We start from the raw sequence: 19068 nt of genomic DNA on the forward strand, positions 1-19068 counted from the left end.
AGGATTATGGATTATTTTTGCCATATTCTTCTATAAAAATCATATGTTCCAGCACCATGAAAAGAAAGTCTTTTATATTTGCTTTTCAATGATTGACCATAAATTAACAATGTCCAGAAAATGCAAAGAATGTACCACCCCATGTACATTTATGGATTACAGAAAGCTTTCAACTTGACATAAGTAATGATGTTACTGAACACATATGCAGGACTTTGGAGTAAACTCAGAGGATTTTGCCATCTTTTAATAAGGAGATATGAACTTCCTAGATTTGTGGCTACCTTGGAAGTATTGTTCTACTGTATTTACTGGGAAAATGGAATCTAGAGTTGAAAAAATATTTCATATAGTTTTGCTTTAGAGATAATTTTATCTTAACCTATAATATCCAATTAATTGTTGTCTTGGGTGGAGACAAGATGGCAGCAGGAAAACAGTCTTTCTTAGGAGCTCTCTACAAAATATTTTAAAAACCTAAAAATTATGACTCTAACTAAATTTTTGAGAGCCAGAGTCCACATAAAGATCCAGTGAGGCAATTCAACAGTCCAAGATAACCTGGAAAATCGTGGGAAGACTCTGTTCCACGTGGTTAGAGGGGATGTCAACATGCTAGAGCAAAAGAGCTTCAGCTTTCTGGGAACAGCCCACAGGGCATCTGGGAGTTCTGGCTCCTGGCAGTAGAAGCAATTTCCTGACCTGCCAACCCAGGGAACACCAAGCACAACTTGGGAAGATCAGCAAGGAAACCTCTACCAGAGCAAGCACAAAACTCAGGCCAGCTCAGCAAAGCCTCAGCCCTCAGCACAGCCCAGATCCCAGAAAAGGGAAACAGGCCTGTGGAGCTGCTCATCAGGAACCACCCAGCAGTTGTTTCCAGAGAGCTTAGCCCGCAAAAGTTAAGGGAGTGGGGGCAGAGACTGTCAAGGTCTCTCCTCTGTCCCTGGGATAGGACCCTGGGGCTTTGTCTATATTTAGACCCTGGGCACAGTCTGGGCCCCCATACTGTCATAGAGCAGGGACCCTCCTCATAGAACTAGGGCAGAGGGGTGTGCTTGTGGTCATCCACAGACCAGACTACAGGCCAGGAGAGCAATCAGAGCCTCCCATAAGACCATGAAGGAACTGAGGTCCTTGTGTGGGTGTCCCAATAATACTCAAAAGTTCAGAAAGCACCCCAAAACCATCACATAGGCTGGGGAAATGAGTAAACAGAAAAAAAGGAACCTGACCATAGACAATTACTTTAGTCCCATGGAGGATCAAAAGATCATCACATCTTTTCATCAGAAGATGAAAAAGTCCAAAATTCTGCATCTAAAGATTCCAAGAAATATAGAAGTTGGGCTCAGGCTATGACAGAGCTAAAAAAAACAATTTTGAAAAGCAAGTAAGGGAGGTAGAGGAAAAAATTGGAAAGAGAAATGAGAAAGATGCAGGAAAACATGAAAACCAAGTCAGCAGCTTAGTCAAGGAGATCCCAGAAATGCTAAATAAATCAACATGTTAAAACCAATTTAGGTCAAATGGATAAAACAATCCAAAAAGTTAATGAGGAGAATGCCTTAAAAAAGCAGAACTGGCCATATGGAAAAGGGGATAAGAAAACTCTCTGAAGAAAACAAATCCTTCTGATGTAGAATGTAACTAAAGGAAGCTGATAACTTTGCGAGGAATCAAGACACAATAAAATAATATCAAAAGAATGGAAAAACTAGAAGAAAATGTGAAATATTGAAAAAACAGCTGATCTGGAAAACAGATCCAAGAGAGACAATTTAAAAATTATTGGGCTACCTGAAAGTCATGATCAAGAAAAGAGCCTTGACTTCATTTTGGTTTGTTTCTGTTTTTTAGTTTTTGCAAGGCAAATTGGGTTAAGTGGCTTGCCCAAGGCCACACAGCTAGGTAATTATTAAGTATCTGAGGCCAGATTTGAACTCAGTTACTCCTGACTCCAGGGCCGGTGTTCTATCCACTGCGCCACCTAGCCACCCCATTGACTTCATTTTTAAAGAAATTTCTTTAGGAAAATTGTCCTGAGATCCTAGAAGCAGAGGGAAAATATAGAAATTGAGAGAATCCACCAACCTCCTCCTGAAAGAGATCCAAAAAAATAACCCCCAGGAATGTTATAGCCAAATTCGGGAATCCCAAGACAAAGAGAAAATATTATAAGCAGCTAGAAGGAAACAATTCAAATATCATGGAGCTACAGTCAGTATCACACAGGATTTAGCAGCATCCATATAAAGAGCTCATAGGGCTTGAAATATAATATTCCAGAAGGCAAAAGAGCTTGGAATGCAACCAAGAATCAACTATACAGCAAAACTGAATATCCCCTTCCAGGGGAAAAGATGGACTTTCAATGAAACAGGGGAATTTCAAATGTTCCTGTTGAAAAAGCTAGAGCTGAACAGAAAGTTTGCTCTTCAAAGTACAGGACTCAGGTGAAGCATAGAGAGGGGTGGACGAGAAGGTAAATTATGAGGGATTTAATGATTATGAATTGCATGTATTCCTGCATGCAAAGATGATACTGATAAGACTCATCTGAACTTTCTCATTTATTAGAGCAGTTAGAAGGAGCATATGTAGATAAGGCATAGGAGAGAGCTGAATTTGAAGATATAATATATTGTAAAAGTGGAGTCATTGGGTGAAAGGAAAATGTACTGGGAGAAAGGGAAATGAGAGGTAAAATAGGCTAAGATACTTCATGTAAAAGAATCAAGAAATAGCTTTTGCAATGGTATGGAAGGGAGAAAGATGGGGGAACTGAAAGAGCCTTCATTCTCATCAGAAATAACCCAGAGAGTAAACAGCATACATGCTCAATAAGGTATAGAAATCTAGAATAAAAAGGAGAAAAGGGGGATGGGGAGAGGAGTGGGGATGTAGGTGATAGAGGAGAGGGTAGATCATGGGAGAGGATAGTCAGATATAGCAATACAGTGATCCAAGACAATTTCATAGGACTTAAGATGAAAGGTGCCATCCATTTCCAGATCAAGAACTAGAAGACTGGGGCGGCTAGGTGCCACAGTGGATAAAGCACTGGCCTTGGAGGCAGGAGTACCTGGGTTCAAATCCGGTCTCAGACACTTAATAATTACCTAGCTGTGTGGCCTTGGGCAAGCCACTTAACCCCATTGCCTAGCAAAAAAAAAAAAAAAAAGAACTGGAAGACCAAAGCTGTTTTTCTTTATTTTTCTTGGGGGCTTTTTTGCCTTTTTGCCTTTTGACTTACATAGAAATGTGTTTTTCATAATCTATAATCATAATCTATATCAAATCGCTAACCTTCCTTAATGTTGGGGAGGGAGGGAGAGAATTTTGAACTCAAAATTTGATGAAAAGAATGTTAAAATTGTTTTAACATGTAATTGGGGAAAATAAAATATTAAATAAGATTTTATAAAAAGAAAAAATTGTTGTCTTGTCAATAATTCCAATGCTTTATCAAAGGGAAGAGGAGCAAGCAACAGGAGGATGACTGAATGAATATTGCCTTAGTCCAACCGTCACCTGGGAAAGACTTAACCTTAATAAGCCAAGGACTCCCACTTCATCCTGACCATCTCCAGTTTGTCTTGATTCATATCTAGCCACTGGACTCAGATGGCCCTGGGAGAGAATGTGAGGCTGGTGACTTGCTTGTCATGACATCACCTCCCTGTTGTCATGATCCTCTCTGAGAACAAAGGACAAATGACAACAATAATCTTATTCATAGTGCTCTTAGAGCATTACTATTTACTTCCTTGTATTATAGTTATAGACTGAGGTACTGTACTGTCCTGCTCCATCTACTCTTGTTTTTGTTGGTTGTCCTTCATTCTCCAAGACCATGACATCAGGAAAATGATGTCATGACAAGCAAGTGAATTGGATTTGAGTGAGGGGGTGCTGTGCTAAGTCACTTTCTCCAAAGCCATCAGGGTCCAGTGACCAAATATGGATCAGGACATCTGGAGATGGTCCTGGGTGCCAGGCAATCAGGGTTAAATGACTTGTTCAAGGTCACACCACTAACAGATGTCAAATGTCTAAGGCTGGATTTGAACTCCTGACTTCAGAGCTGGTGATCTATCCACTGTACTACCTACCTGCCACTAATTAATTGAAAAGCAGCTCCTTTGTATATCTGTGCTGCCAAAAGAGGGCAGCAGAGGTCTCCCTTGAAATGGACTACTAAGCCAGTCAACTCCTCAATTGTGATGAGAAACCAAGATGGGCAGGTTGGGGAGGGACAGTACAAGTATACATCTAAGACCAAGGCAGGCAAAATGACAATTCAGCAAAGCTGGGAAGAGTGAAGAGCAGGTCTTTTTAGCAAAATTAAAGTCAATGTAGGCAAATGTAACCTGGAGGTAAATCATAAACTGACAGGAACTTACTCAGGACATCTTTTGACTTCTTGTACAACACTGGTAACCCCACCTCCTTGGTTGTTAAAATAAAGGAATCTTACTGACCCTTAATGGCTTGTTGAAAATTTGACAATTATTATTTATATATATTATTTATTTTCCCTTCAAACTAGGGATTGCTTATTGTTCATCTTTTGTATTCCCTATAGTATTTTCTATCTATAGATATTTAATGATTATAGATGATCCGATACATGAGTGAATGTTCAGAAAGTGGCTTTGTCACAGTTTAGCAGCTCTCTGTAATATTTTCATTGTAGTCAGATGTTATATGTCCTTTGCTTCTGAAATTAGATGAAGCAGAAACTTCCCAATATCCACTCTTACATTTTTCTCCCATTTTTGGAATCATGTCTTAGGGAGATGCTCCCAGATGCAGAAAGTACTTGATTCATGATCTTAGGACTCTTATTGAGGTTGGAATTTGACAGAAAACTTATCTCTAACCCTTTCTTCTGTGGCCAGTTCTTGTGGTATGAGATACCAAATTAAGGTCAAGATATAAACTGTCTGTTAGAGATGCCAAAGATAAGTGACATGCTTTTAGGACTTCCGAAACAGCAAAGAGATGCATTGGGCAATTAGATTATGAGGTTAATTTTGATTTATGTTCAGGGAAAACCTTTCTAACAATTATAGTTGTTCAATAATGAAATAAGCTCCCTGGTTAAATTGTGAGTTCCTAAGTCACAGGAAGGTTTAAAGCAGAGTTCTGAAAAAAGGAATTTCTTTTCTGGATAATAGGTTAGACCTGGACCTTCTAATTCTAATGTCTACCATATCTTTGTAACCAGAAAAAGAGGACAGATTAAAATATCTTGGACTTAGGCAGTTGGATAGAAGCATCTAGAATTAAGACAAGTCAATTATTCTAGTTTTCTTAGATAAATTGCCACCTATAAGAAGAAAAAGTGAACAGCTAATGCCCCATGATTATCCTTTTTTTTCATACCACTGCCTTCTAAATTACCTCTTAGGCCTCTTTTTGAAGAACAAACCTGACTAAGTTTTCTCTTACCTTTTGTATTCAGTCTTCTGCAGAGAAAACCCAGAGGTTACCAGTACTAAATAACTTGAGGAGCTCCTCATTACTGATTGCTTCTCATGGTTCTGCTGTCTAGGCAAGGACAATTCTGCACCATTCTGTCTGCAGTAACATGCTTCACAAGTAAAGATGACCCATCATCACACCAATTCTTGTGGTGCAAGATACAAAATTAGGGATATGAAACATGTTTCTTGTATATATACAATCTCTCCTGATTCCCCTTATAAATAAAGGTGCGCCTTCATAGAACAGCTGAATTGGATGAAAGGCAGAATGGATGGAATAGATTAAAGCAAACTGGCCCATCAAACTGCATACTTGTTGACTATGGAAGAGATCAGGTTAAATTCCATGACCGCAAGCAGATCTTAGAAAAGTCTCTCTCAATACCAGCACTCCAGAAATGCCCTGATCATGACCCTGTGGTGAGTGGCTTCTTGTGCCAGTGGTCTCATTGCAGTGACCCTGCATGGTTCTTTCTCTCTGATCCTAGCAGAATTCTGGCAGGATTCAGGAGATAGACTGAGAATGCCAAAACACAAGGCTTTGAATCTTTCTGATTTTTCTTTATCATTTACAGATTTTCCTGTTCTTAGTGGGCATGTGTAGCATCCTGGCAGTTGGGCATGGAATTTGGCAGAGCCAGAAGGGTTATTCCTTCCGAATCTATCTGCCTTTCAAAAAGGATACGGACTCCCCAATTATTTCCTCCTTCCTCATATTCTGGTCCTATGTCATCATTCTCAACACTGTGGTGCCAATTTCCCTATATGTCAGGTATGTGGGTCTCCCTGCTTCCTGTTTATTCTTGGGGGGTGAAGGGGGTGGAAAAGATTAGATTGTAGTAAAGTAACCACCCTCATACTTACTTCCTTTGAGAAGAAGACTACAGAGCTGGTGTCTGCTTTGGTTCTCAGAAACTGACTACCCACAATAGTTTTATCTACTCAATAGAGAAGGAATATCTACCCCAATTTTTCCAGAATAATTATCTAGAAAATTATCTGAAGTTTTCAATAGAAGTGGTCCCTTGAGGAGATGATGAGAATGCCCCACCATCACCTGACATTCCTAGCTAAAGGCAAGGAAGTTTCATTTTCATGATGTTTCATTTCTACTTAATAAATTTTTATTGGCTATTAATTCACTACCCATTGCTTCCATACAAGAAAGTGAAAAAAAATATCAAATAAGGACAAACATTGAGAAATATAATCTGATTCAGACCTTGGAGAGCAACCCAGGACAGGTTTGACTGAAGGTCATTCTGCGCCACTGTCTGTTGTTCACTGTAACCTTCTAGAAATTTCAAAGTTCCTCACATCAATACCATTTCTTAAAGTCTTGGTACCTTAAGAAGGAACTGACATCCAAGAAGCTGTACTTCCATATATATTATACCTACACTCTTCTATAAGCCCTGGATTACTATAGTAATCTACCTGGTTTCCCTGCCTCCAGTTACCACTCTACCTTTCCCCATCTCTCATATACACCACTGCCAGTATATAATATAATCATGTCATTTCCCCTGATCAAGAACTTCCATTTGTTTCCCATTGATTAGGACAAAGTCTGAACTCTTTAGCTTGTTATCCAAAGATTTCCCAGTAATTGGCCTAGTTTTTAAATTTCTACACTCCAATATTTAGCTCTCCAATTCATAGGCAGGGCTAGTTCCCAGTTTTATTCTGCAAAAATCATACTCAATTCTATACTCATGCTGATTTTCTTGCCTGCACCCTTCTCTCTTCAATCCAACTTTCTCTTTGCTTGTCCAGATCCTATTTATATTTTTCAAGAAATCTCAGGCCTGATTTCCAAGAAATTTTCTAAGCAATAGGAGCCATTAAATACTTTTGAGCTGAAGAGTGACATGATATTATGCATAAGGAATATTAATCTGGAAGCAATATGCAGAACAGACAAGAGAATGAAGAAACTGTAGACCATGAGACAAATTAAGAGGCTATTGCAGTACAGTTATTCCTTCCACATCACATTTCAATATATTGCAGGTCAGAATAAGAAATTTAATGGGAATTTTGAGGGAGTTTTGTGAAAACCATAACATGCAAAGGGCAACAAATGATAAAGAAAAAGTTTAAGAACTCATAAATGTATAACATATAAAGAAAACATAAAAGAAAAAGAAAAAAATTCAGAGGGAGCACCAAAAATTTAATATGAATTTTCCAGATTGTAGGAGTGCTGTCCTCCTAACACCTGCAATGCAGGAAGGGATAACTGTAGTTAGTTAAACTATAAGAAAAAAATCCCAAATCCAGGGTGGTAGCAAGTAGGAATACAAAGGAAAGACTGAGTGGGTGAAACATAACAAAGGTAGAATCTTAGAATCTTAGAACTGGAAGTAACTTTGGAAATCTCTAGTCTGGCCTCCTCCCCTATGTAAATCCATTCTATAACATCCCTGATAAATTATCATTAGTGACTTCAGCCAGCCATAAGAATAGTCATACCTTAGATCTCTTTATAAACTTTAATTGTGCTTTCTTTGATCTTGAACTTTAAATTCTTCTTGCTGATCATAATACCCTATCTTTCTGTCTCTCCTTCAGCTTCACTAAGCCTTTTCATGTTCATTACTCTTCCCCATTCTCCTATTTAGTTTTGACCCTATTTACTTTTGTTAATGATAGAATGTTTTCTCTCTCTGAACCCCTAGTTTTTTTTTTTAGGTTTTCTTTTTGCAAGGCAAATGGGGTTAAGTGGCTTGCCCAAGGCCACACAGCTAGGTAATTATTAAGTGTCTGAGACCGGATTTGAACCCAGGTACTCCTGACTCCAAGGCCGGTGCTTTATCCACTATGCCACCTAGCTGCCCCCTTGCTTTCTTATCCTATACTTCCATTCTCATCCTGTCACAGTCCTCAATTGTGAGTCACCTCCATCGTTTAACTTCTCCATTCACTTTTTCCACTAGAAGAAATTTTATGTATGTGTTTACCACCACAAATTCATGTTTTCTTATAAAAGTTGTGCTCTCATAACTGCATGGTAGTCTTTTTGTTCATTGATCTTGCCTCCAATTTTCTGAGAAAATAGAAGTTATCTATTGTGAATTACCAAATTTCCCTTATTTCACAATTCAAAACCTCTTTATATTGTTACTCAGTCTTTCCTCCTTTGCTTCTACTTCTGACAAATAAGTTGTTGCTTTTTTTTTCCAAAGTGTGCATTTGTCTTTGATTCCATTCTCACTTTCCCCTCAACTTGTTCAAGAATTTCTCCACATCTGTGGGGCCAAGATGGAGACATGAAGGCAGGATTTCTCTCAAACTCCTTCCCCCCAAAACTCCAAAAGCCATAAAATTATGACTCAAGCCAAAATTCAGTGGGGAAGAACCCACAGAAAAACTGAATGATACAATTTTTCAGTCCAAGACAACTGAGAAGTTCCATGGAAAAGGTGCATTTCACCAGGACCGGGGGTTGGAAAAAAGCTGCAGCTGCAGCACAGCCCAAGGCTTGAAGGGGAAGTGAGAGAACTCTGCTGCACCAGAGTGTGGGAGTACCAGCATCAGAACAGCCCTGCTGTGAGAAACTGCAGTGGGAATCGGGGAAGCCAGCCTGCACCTCCAGAGCAGTCACAGAAGGTAAAGGGGTCAGGACACACTGCAGAGATCTCTCTGCTCTCCCTGGGGCAGGACTCTGCTGTTTGCCCACCCTCAGATCCAGGTTGCAGTTTGGGCTTCCATATTAAGATAGCTGAGCAGGGATCCTCCTCACAGCTCCGGGGCTGAGGGGAGCGCCTGTCGTCATCTACACATCAAAGCATAGGGAAGAAAGCATAAGATCTTAAAGGAATAAAGGTCCCTGTGGAGTGTCACAAAAACCACCCAACGCCTTGGAAGTACAGTAAATTAGTCCTAGGCTGAGGAAATGAGCAAACAAAAGAAAAAAGAAGAATCTGGCCATAGAAAATTACTTGGGAAGATTCAGAAGATGACAAACTCAAAGCTTCTGTATCCAAAGCCTCTAAGAGAAATAGAAAGTGGGCTCATGCTATGGATTAGCTCAAAAAAGACTTTGAAAGGCAATTAAGGGAGGTGGAGGTGGAGGGAAAATTGGAAGGAGAAATGAGAGCAAAAGAGATAAAACATGAAAATCAAATCAGCAGCTTGGTGAAAGAAATACAAAAAAAAACCTGAAGAAAATAATACATTTAAAACCAGTTTAGGGGCAGCTAGGGGGCACAGTGGATAGAGCACTGGCCCTGGAGTCAGGAGTACCTGAGTTCAAATCTGGCCTCAGACACTTAATAATTACCTAGCTGTGTGGCCTTGGGCAAGCCACTTAAGCCCATTGCCTTGCAATAAAAGAGTTTAGGTCAAATGGAAAAAGAAAAACAAAAGGCAAAGGAGGAGAAGAATGCCTTACAAAGCAATACTGACCAGCTGGAAAAGGAGATTAAAAAAAGCTCTCTGAAGAAAATCACTCCTTCAAATGCAGAATGGAACTAAAAGAAGCTGATGACTTTGCAAGAAATCAGGAAGAAATAAAACTCTTCCAAAAAAAGCCAAAAATTAGAAGAAAATGTGAAATATCTCATTGGAAAAACAAATGACTTCAAAAATAGATTCAGAAGAACTAATTTAAAAATTATTGAACTACCTGAAAGTCACAACCAGGAAGAGCCTAGACTTCATTTTTCTTTTTTTTTCTTTTTTTCCAGGTTTTTGCAAGGCAAATGGGATTAAGTGACTTGCCCAAGGCCACACAGCTAGGTAATTATTAAGTGTCTGAGACTTGATTTGAACCCAGGTACTCCTGACTTCAAGGCCGATGCTTTATCCACTACGCCACCTAGCCGCCCCTAGACTTCATTTTTCAAGAAATAATACAGCAAAATTGCCCTGGGATCCTAGAAGCAGAGGGTAAAATAAAAATTGAGGGAATTCACTGGTCAGCTCCTGAAAGAGATCCCAAAAGATAAACTTCCAGGAATATTATAGTCAAATTTCAAAACTCCCAAGTTAAGAGAAAATACTAAAAGCTGCCAGAAAGAAATGATTCAACTACCATGGCTCTATAGGATTTGGCAGCATTTACATTAAGGGCTCATGAGGATTGGAATATGATATTCCAGAAGGCAAAAGATCTTGGTTTACAACTGAGAATCAACTACCCTGCAAAACTGAACATCCTCTTTCAGGGGAAAAGATGGACTTTCAATGAAACTGGGGACTTTCAAACTTTCCTATTGAAACAAACAGAGCTTAACAGAAAATTTGATCTTCAAGTACAGAACTCTGGTGAACCATACTGGGGATGAATGAGAAGGACTAACTATGAGGAATTTAATGATGTTGAACTGTTTGTATTCCTGCATGGGAAGAAAATATTGATAACTCATATGAATTTTCTCATTTTTAAGAACTGTTAGAAGGAGCATATATAAACAGGGCATAGGAAAGAGCAGAATACAATGGTATAATATAGTAAAAAGATGGAGTCAATGGGTAATAAAGGAAAGTACTGGGAAGAAGTAAAAGGAGAGGAAGAAGGGGCTAAGGGGTGGCTAGGTGGCGCAGTAGATAAAGCACCAGCCTTGGAGTCAGGAGTACCTGGGTTCAAATCCAGTCTTAGACATTTAATAATTACTTAGCTGTGTGGCCTTGGCAAGCCACTTAACCCCATTCAAAAACTTTAAAAAAAAAGATATTTCACATAAGAGTCAAGAAAAAAACTTTTTCAATGGAGTGAAATTGGGAAAGGTAATAGGAAATGAGTGAGCCTTCAATCTCATCAGAAATGGCTCAGAGAAGAAATAACATACATATATAATAGGATATAGAAATCTATCTTACCCTAGGGAAAAATGAGAAGAAAGGGATGGGATAAGGGGAAGGTGGGGAGGGAAGGGGGAATAGGTGATAGAAGAGAGGGAAGATTGTGGGAGAGGGTACTCAGATACAACACACTTTTGCAGAGGGCCAGGATGAAAGAAGAGGGAGAATAGAATAAATGAGAGTGGGGAGGAATAGAGTGGAGGGAAATACAGCTTGTAATAGCAACTGTGGGAGAAATATTGAAGCAACTTCTCTGGTGGACTTATGATAAAGAAGGCAACTCACCCCTGAGACAGAGCTATTGGAATCTGAACACAGACTCAAGTATGCTTTTTTTCCTCTCTCTCACTATTCTTGAGGTTTCTAATCTTCTTGGGGGGTGGAGGGTGTTTACTCTCATGACAAGATTATTGTAATAATATAAAATGAAAGAAAGAAAGAAAGAAAGAAAGAAAGAAAGAAAGAAAGAAAGAAAGAAAGAATTTCTCCACATCACCCTGCCCTTTCTTATTTTTAACCTCTCCCTATTTAATGGCTCCTTTTCTCCTGCCAACAAACATATCCATGTCCCTTTCATCCCTAAATAAATCTTCCATTTGGTCTCTTGGAAGCTCATAATATTATCTTATCTCTTCTCTTTTCACTTATTCATGTTGCTTCTACTTTCTTACCACTCTATTGAAACTCCCTCAAAGATTACAAAAATCTACTAATTGTTTAAACCAGTGGTCTTTTCTCAGGTCTTATCCTTCATCTTTCTTCAACTTTCTGATATTTTTGATCACACCTTCCTCTTAGATAATATTTCCTTTCTTGACTCCTAGAGAGGCATCATTGTATGATAGATAGAGCATTGGACTTTGGGTTAGGAAAATCTGGATTTGAATACCAATAAATAAATTTACTGGGGGAGCTAATCTCAACTTTCTGAGCCTCAGTTTACCCAGCTATAAGGTGGAGATAATAATGGCACCTATCTTATTAAAATCTGTGAAATCAAATGAGATTAGATAGATAGATATAGATATAATGTTTTATAAACATCAAAACATAATATAAATACCAGTAAACACTATTTCAAGACTCTCTTCTTATCTTTTGGGTTGCTTCTTATCACTATTTCTTGTTTATCAGCCTCTTTCTTCATCACTATTTTTGCATTGCATTTCCTCTAAGGCTTTGTCCTAATGCATTCATTAGCTCCCATGGTTTCAATTGTCATCAGTATGCAAATGACTTCCAAACTGTTGTATCCAGTCCTAACTCCTCTCCTGAACTTCAGTCCTACATTTTCATTTACCTACTGGGCAACTATATCTGGATTTCTCATCAATATCTCAAACTCAGCATGGAATTTAGCATACAAAATAAAACTCATCTCAATCTAACCTCCTCTCCTCCAAACTTCCTCATTTCTCCTGAGAGCACTATCTTTCTTACTTGGTCAGGAGTCCATGTTCCTAATCTTGCAGTTGCCCTTTAGTCTTCCTTCCCTTTCACTGCCATTTCCATTATTTTTTTATTTTATTTCTAAAACATTTCTTATATCTGACCCCTTTTCTTTATTCACAGGATCACCACTATGAATGAAGCCTTTATTACTTCTCCCCTGGACTAATATAATTACCTTCAGTCTTCCACATCTCTAATTCATCCTCTATAGAACATTCAAAATCATCCTTCTAAGGTACAGATCTGGCAATGCTTAAAACCCTTATGGACTCAATTTTCTATTGCCTTTAGGATAAAATGCAAATCTCTAGCCTAGCATGTAAAAGTTTTCACAGTGTAACCCTAGCCTCCTCATCCCACTTTGGTTCATATCACTCCTTCATATATGCCTCCTACCAACTAACCTAGACTTATAAGTATCCCATCTCCCATCTTCTTGCTAAGTCCATGCAATTTATTCATACCATCCTCTCCCAATCCTTGTTGTTATCATCTGTCAATCAATTTCCAAAGCACTCTACTTTTTTTTAGGTTTTTTGCTAGGCAATGGGGTTAAGCGGCTTGCCCAAGTCCACACAGCTAGGTAATTATTAAGTGTCTGAGGCCGGATTTAAACTCAGGTACTCCTGACTCCAGGGCCATTGCTCTATCCACTGCACCACCTAGCCACCCCAGCACTCTACTTCTTCAAAAACTTTATTACCTGGCTTACAATCTTGTTTTTGTTGCTGTTGTTTTTAGTCTATACCTTGTCACCTTCCTCAGGGATTTCAGTATTCATATTGAGGGCTCCTCTAACTCCCTGATGACAAAGTTCCTCAAATTCCTCAGTCCTAAAAGACCTAAAATTCCTACCCCACATATGTCAAACCCTGGCACTGTTGTACCTACTACCTCACCATTTTAATGGAATTATATTACCTTTAAGATTCTAGACTTTGATCTCCTAAATGAGCCTTTGCTAAGGACAGAAACCTCTCCTATCCCAAATAAAGGGAAGAAATAATAACGAAATTCAGAGAAGACAAAGTTTAGAGACTTAGAATCAGGAGAAGCTCATGACCAACTGAAAATGGGCCAGAAACAGAAGACAGTGTCAAAGATGGTAGCAGAGGCAATACCAAAGGTTCACAAAAATTATCTGAGGAGGAATTGATGAGAGTTGCCTTTAGGACTTTGACTTTCAAAGAGTACAGAAACAGCAAATAGATAAGGAGTTCAGGGAGACAAGGAATTTAACTATAATTTGTCACATTCAGGACTATAGAAATGCAGGCAAATTTTAACCATGGTCAGTTATATTTTTCATGTTATCATTGCTCCATTAGCCTCAATGGAAGGTATGGCTAAGCTCACTCAAACATACACTTTGAGGAATTTACTGTACAACACATAATTGCAACTAGTAGTCCCCAACCCTACTTGTTCTCTCAGTCCATCTCCCCTAGCTTTGCTTCATGACTCCAACAAAAACTTCATAGTTTGATATTGTCTCTATCCTAGAATCCCTTTATCCTCTGTTCCACTAATACTTTAGCCAAGATTCCCCTATTTGATTCCTCTACTCTGATCTTAGATTCCTGATTAATCACTGAAAAGAGTTACAAAACTGAGCTGATTTCAGTTTACTCTATAAATTTATATTACATAACTTAAAATGGTCCCTCACTATTCCTTAGTGATCTTTCTCTCCTCTTTTTGATTTTGTATATCAGCAACCATTCCAAATCTATCACGAAAAATTTCCCCTCTCAAGGTCCCAATGGCTTCTTTATCCCACCCACTCCCCCCACCCAGCAACACTCAGAGTGGATGACATAATTTCCTGTTTCTCATAGAACAGTGGTTTATAACCTGGAGTTTTTAAACTTAGTTTTAAAAATATATATTCTGATAACTATATTTCAATATAATTTATTTCATTTAAAATTCTTTGTATTTTATTTTATGCATTTAAAAATATTTTGAGAAATGGTTTAGACTCCAGACTACCCAAAGGGACCAGGACAGAAAAAGATGAAAAATTCTGACTTCAAAGATTAAAGTCATCTCACAGAAACTTCCTCAACTATCCTCCTTAATTTTCAAAATTTCTCAGTATCATCACAGATAAATTTCTCCTTTCCTCATGGTGCTGAGGAAAAGATATTTCTATTTCTTGCTAAGTTTAAGCCTTTGCTAAGGCTAAATCTGTATTCCTGTATCCATTTCACCTGCCTCCTCTAAGACCTTGCATTTATTCCCTCTCTTGCATCTACCTCTCTTCTTGGCTAACATCTTCCTATCTGCATACCACATAGTCCAGGCCTCCTAATCCTAAAGGCCTTCCTTTGACCATTTTCTCCTTTCTAACTACTATTTCATCTCTTTCCTTTGTTTTACCACCAAACAGTTTATAAAAATTATCCATACTAGTGCACCATTTCCTCATCACCCACTTCCTCCATTCCATCACTCTACTTAATTGCTCTCTCAAATGTTTCTGCTAAATCCATTTAAGGCATTTTTGAGTCCTTACCTTCCTTGACCTAGTTCTAGCAATTGATCCTATTGACCACTCTTCCTTTGTGTAATGTCAGAAACTGTTAAACATCACTCTTAGACAAATAGAGTGGAATTCCAACTCAAGTGTCACAGGCAGCACTGGAAACAGTACTAGCCTTGATATGAATTAGAAAGATGTGGATTAAAATCTTACCTCTGACAGATATTAGCTAACACTTAAACTCTCCAGGCCTCAGTTTCTTCATCTGTAAAATTAAGTTAATAGCATCTGCAGTGCCTATCTCATAAAGCTGTTGTGACATTCAAATGAAAATGTATATAAAGTTCTCTGAAAATTGTAAAGTATCCTATGAATGACAGGAATTATTATATCTTAGCCAAAGTTGTACCTGATCTTCTACTGTGAGATGGATACTGAACAGCCACAGCATTTGAAATGCCTTGAGAAGAAAAAGAAAAGGAAATACAGATATACCACTATTATTCCTGCTCCTGCTCCTGCTTTGGTTCATGTTCTCATTCCCATTCCAACTCCTGGTCATCCATGCCCACTCCACAACTATCTTCCCCATCTGAAATTCACAGAACTCATGTAAAATGAAATATTCCCTAGGTTCCTCATCCAGCTATAGCAAAATTCTCCTCTACATATTTCTTAGGACAGCTCCTATTTCCACTGCTAAAACAAGTCTGCTTACTGAGCTGTACTGAATCTGACTGGAAATAATAACTTCCTTCTCCTTAAGTGCCCACCAGCTAAATAGTACCTACACATAACAGAAGGATATCACAATTATTTACAACACTTCACCTGCCTCCTGCAGCTCCAATGGGACTCTAGTTTCAATGCTGACACCATATTATCAAGTCTTATTGCATCTCAAAATGTCCCTTGTATCTGTTCCCTTATTTCTGTTCCCAGTAGTTCTTCCTGTCTTCCTTCTCCCTGTTCAATGCCAACCTTCATACCATGCCATATTATGCTTCCTCATAAAGTGATCTGATCATGTCACTTTTCTCAGAACTCTCAGGGTTCCATACTGCCTACCAAGCAAAATTCATATTCTTTTGCCTAGCAATGAGGGTCATCCCAAAGCTGATTCTTCCTTACCTTTCTAGCTTTATATCATACTACACTAATGTATATCATGTTCCAGACAAACAGAACAAACAAAATACTCTCTTTCATCCATACATAACTCACTTTCCTGTCTCTGGCTTTTACTCATTTATTACCTGCTCCAGAAATAATCTTTCTCTCCAACATCCTTTAACATCTAATATGTAATCTACTCCAGGAAATCTTCCCTAATACCTGCCCTTCTATCAGTAATGCTTTTCTTTCCCTCACACCGAACAAAACACCTTGTTTACACAACTTCTGTATTTTTCACATGTTATTCATGTAATATTCCCTATCCACTGCACCACCTAGCTACCCCAGGAAAGCTGGTTTTAGTCATAATCACTTTCCCTTCCTCTTTCTTGTTCTTGACTTAATTTCATCATTCTGCTTTTTGTTGATTTCAATGATGTCTAATTCTCCTCAACTTTTTCTCTTTTCTCCATTAAATATTAAATTTTTCAAAAAATATTGTGGGATGAAGATGCCTGAGTTCTCTAAAGGGTTCTGCCATTGAGATGAAAGTCTGTAAGATCCTAATAAATTGGAAAGATTTCATATATAAGTCTGGTGATAGATTCTGTAGTCTGAGGATCAGCAGCTAGATTCAGAGAGTCTTATCACAGATTTGTTGCATAGTGATAATTTTTTCAGCCACAATATTGATTATCTTAGACATTTATCTTAATTATCTTAGCTAGATACTTAACAAATGAGATCAGTGGAAGGGGCGCACATACTAAAGAAATCACAGATCCTTGAAGTATTAAAGAAAGTTTGTCCATAATTTTTTCCCAAAATCTTTTGGGTGAATTATATATTAATTTGCATTTATTTATTTATTTTTCCATTCAAGCTTCTCACTCAGCATTCCTTGGAAAACTATAGGTCTTGCAAATAGTTGGAATTTCTCAGTTATAGTGCAGAATATTTGATTATATAAATGTTTTCATTTTGCTCATTGTTTCTCTAATTAGTTTTATTTTTCATGTTGTGAGTAAGATTTTATTAGATTTGGACAGTTCTCTAAATTTTTATTAAGCAGGTTTAAAAGATTTCTCTCCCTTACATTTGCTCACACTGATATCTTCTAAGGAGTCCTAGAGCAAGAATTCCCATCTCATAATAACCATAGTTCCTTCTTTTCCTTTCTCCTCAGTGTAGAGATAATACGATTGGGCAACAGCTTCTATATCAACTGTGATAGAAAAATGTTTTACATTCCAAATAACACACCAGCCCGGGTCCGTACAACAACTCTGAATGAGGAACTTGGCCAGATCCAATATGTGTTTTCTGACAAGACGGGGACACTGACTCAGAATATCATGGTTTTCAGCAAGTGCTCCATTAATGGGCAGTCATACGGTATACCCATTTTACTTTCTATCAGAATCTTTTTGTTATGAGGTTAAGTCTGGTATGATAACATGTGGTATGATATTAACATTAACAAATCATCCAGCCCTAAAATCAATAAAACAAATGTTTGCATCTGCTCCAAACCAACTTTATCTCTACCTTTAAAAAACACTTTTATGTGACAAATAAAACACATCACTACAGCCAACCTTTCTCTGAATTCCTCCAAAGACTAAGTCCTGGGAAAAGCAATGAAAGATTTCAGCAGGGGAAGGTAGAAAGATGATCAATGACTTTGAGTTTCATTGCTTAATTTCATAAAATATGACTTTTATGACTTTTCCCTATTCCCAAAGCTAAAATTTATATGTATGTGTTTTGGATGACTCCAATCTATGAACGTTTATGAATAATCATCCTTGGGGCCCCTAGCTGATGCAGTGGACAGAGCACTGGTTCTACAGTCAGGAGAATCTGAGGTCAAATTTGGCCTCAGAAACTTAATAATTATTAGCTGTGTGAACCTTGGGCAAGTCTTACGGCCTTACCAAAAACAACTCCCCCAAAAAGGACCCTTTTAATAGAAAGGGGAAGACTTTATCTTTTTTTAAAATGACAAAAGAATAGCCACAAATATGAGTATTCATGTGTTTTTTAACTTTTAAAATTTGTTTTCTTCAGTTAATTTTTAATAATTCTACATAACTCATTTCTTTTCTTCATTTTTCTTCTTCCTCTCTTTCTTCTTTGGTTTTTAAAATCCTTTTTTTAGCTCTTGTAAGAGGTCTTTTTGGAATTGAGACTAGTTCATCAAACCCTTAGAGACTTCAAATATAGGCATTTTGTCACTGCTTTCCTCTTCTGAGATGGTGTTTTTAATCACCCCATCAGAATAGTAGCTGTCAATAGTTAGCACTTTTCTGGGATTTTTTTTCCAGGACATTTTGTCAGTTGAGTTATGTTCCTATGGTATAGGATGTATAGTCCCAAGCTTTTTTTTTTCTGGGGTCCAGGGTTCTGGTCCCTCCAAGCTGGCATTTCCAGTGTTGCCAGTTTGCTCCCTGTGCTAGGGTAGCTTAGGCCAACACCTCACCAGCTTCCCAGGGCTTGCTCTCTAAGCTGGGGTTTGGACCCTCATGACTGGCAGAGCTGTGCCAGGACCTTAGCTGTGCTATGGCTAAAATCTTCTCACTAGTTTCCCAACTCTCCCACCTACACTGAGCTATATTACCCTTTTACCTATGCAACAAACCTTTTCCTGTAGTTACTCCAAGATATGTCACTGAAAAGTTGTTTCACTGTTTTTTTAGTGAGTTCTATCACTTT

The 19068-nt window shown here is 38.2% G+C and overlaps 1 protein-coding gene across 1 annotated transcript in view; it reads left to right on the forward strand.

The window, feature by feature from the left end:
• The window catches only part of LOC141495157 (phospholipid-transporting ATPase FetA-like), a 234624-nt gene that overhangs the window by 170450 nt on the left and 45106 nt on the right, over window positions 1-19068 (forward strand). The window contains exons 12-13 of the mRNA XM_074196153.1: window positions 6068-6264; window positions 17540-17748. Of these exons, the coding sequence (XP_074052254.1) occupies window positions 6068-6264; window positions 17540-17748 (406 nt within the window). The remainder of the gene's footprint in view (window positions 1-6067; window positions 6265-17539; window positions 17749-19068) is intronic.

The sequence above is a fragment of the Macrotis lagotis genome, chromosome 8, assembly GCF_037893015.1.
Source record: "Macrotis lagotis isolate mMagLag1 chromosome 8, bilby.v1.9.chrom.fasta, whole genome shotgun sequence".
Classification (NCBI taxonomy): domain Eukaryota; kingdom Metazoa; phylum Chordata; class Mammalia; order Peramelemorphia; family Peramelidae; genus Macrotis; species Macrotis lagotis.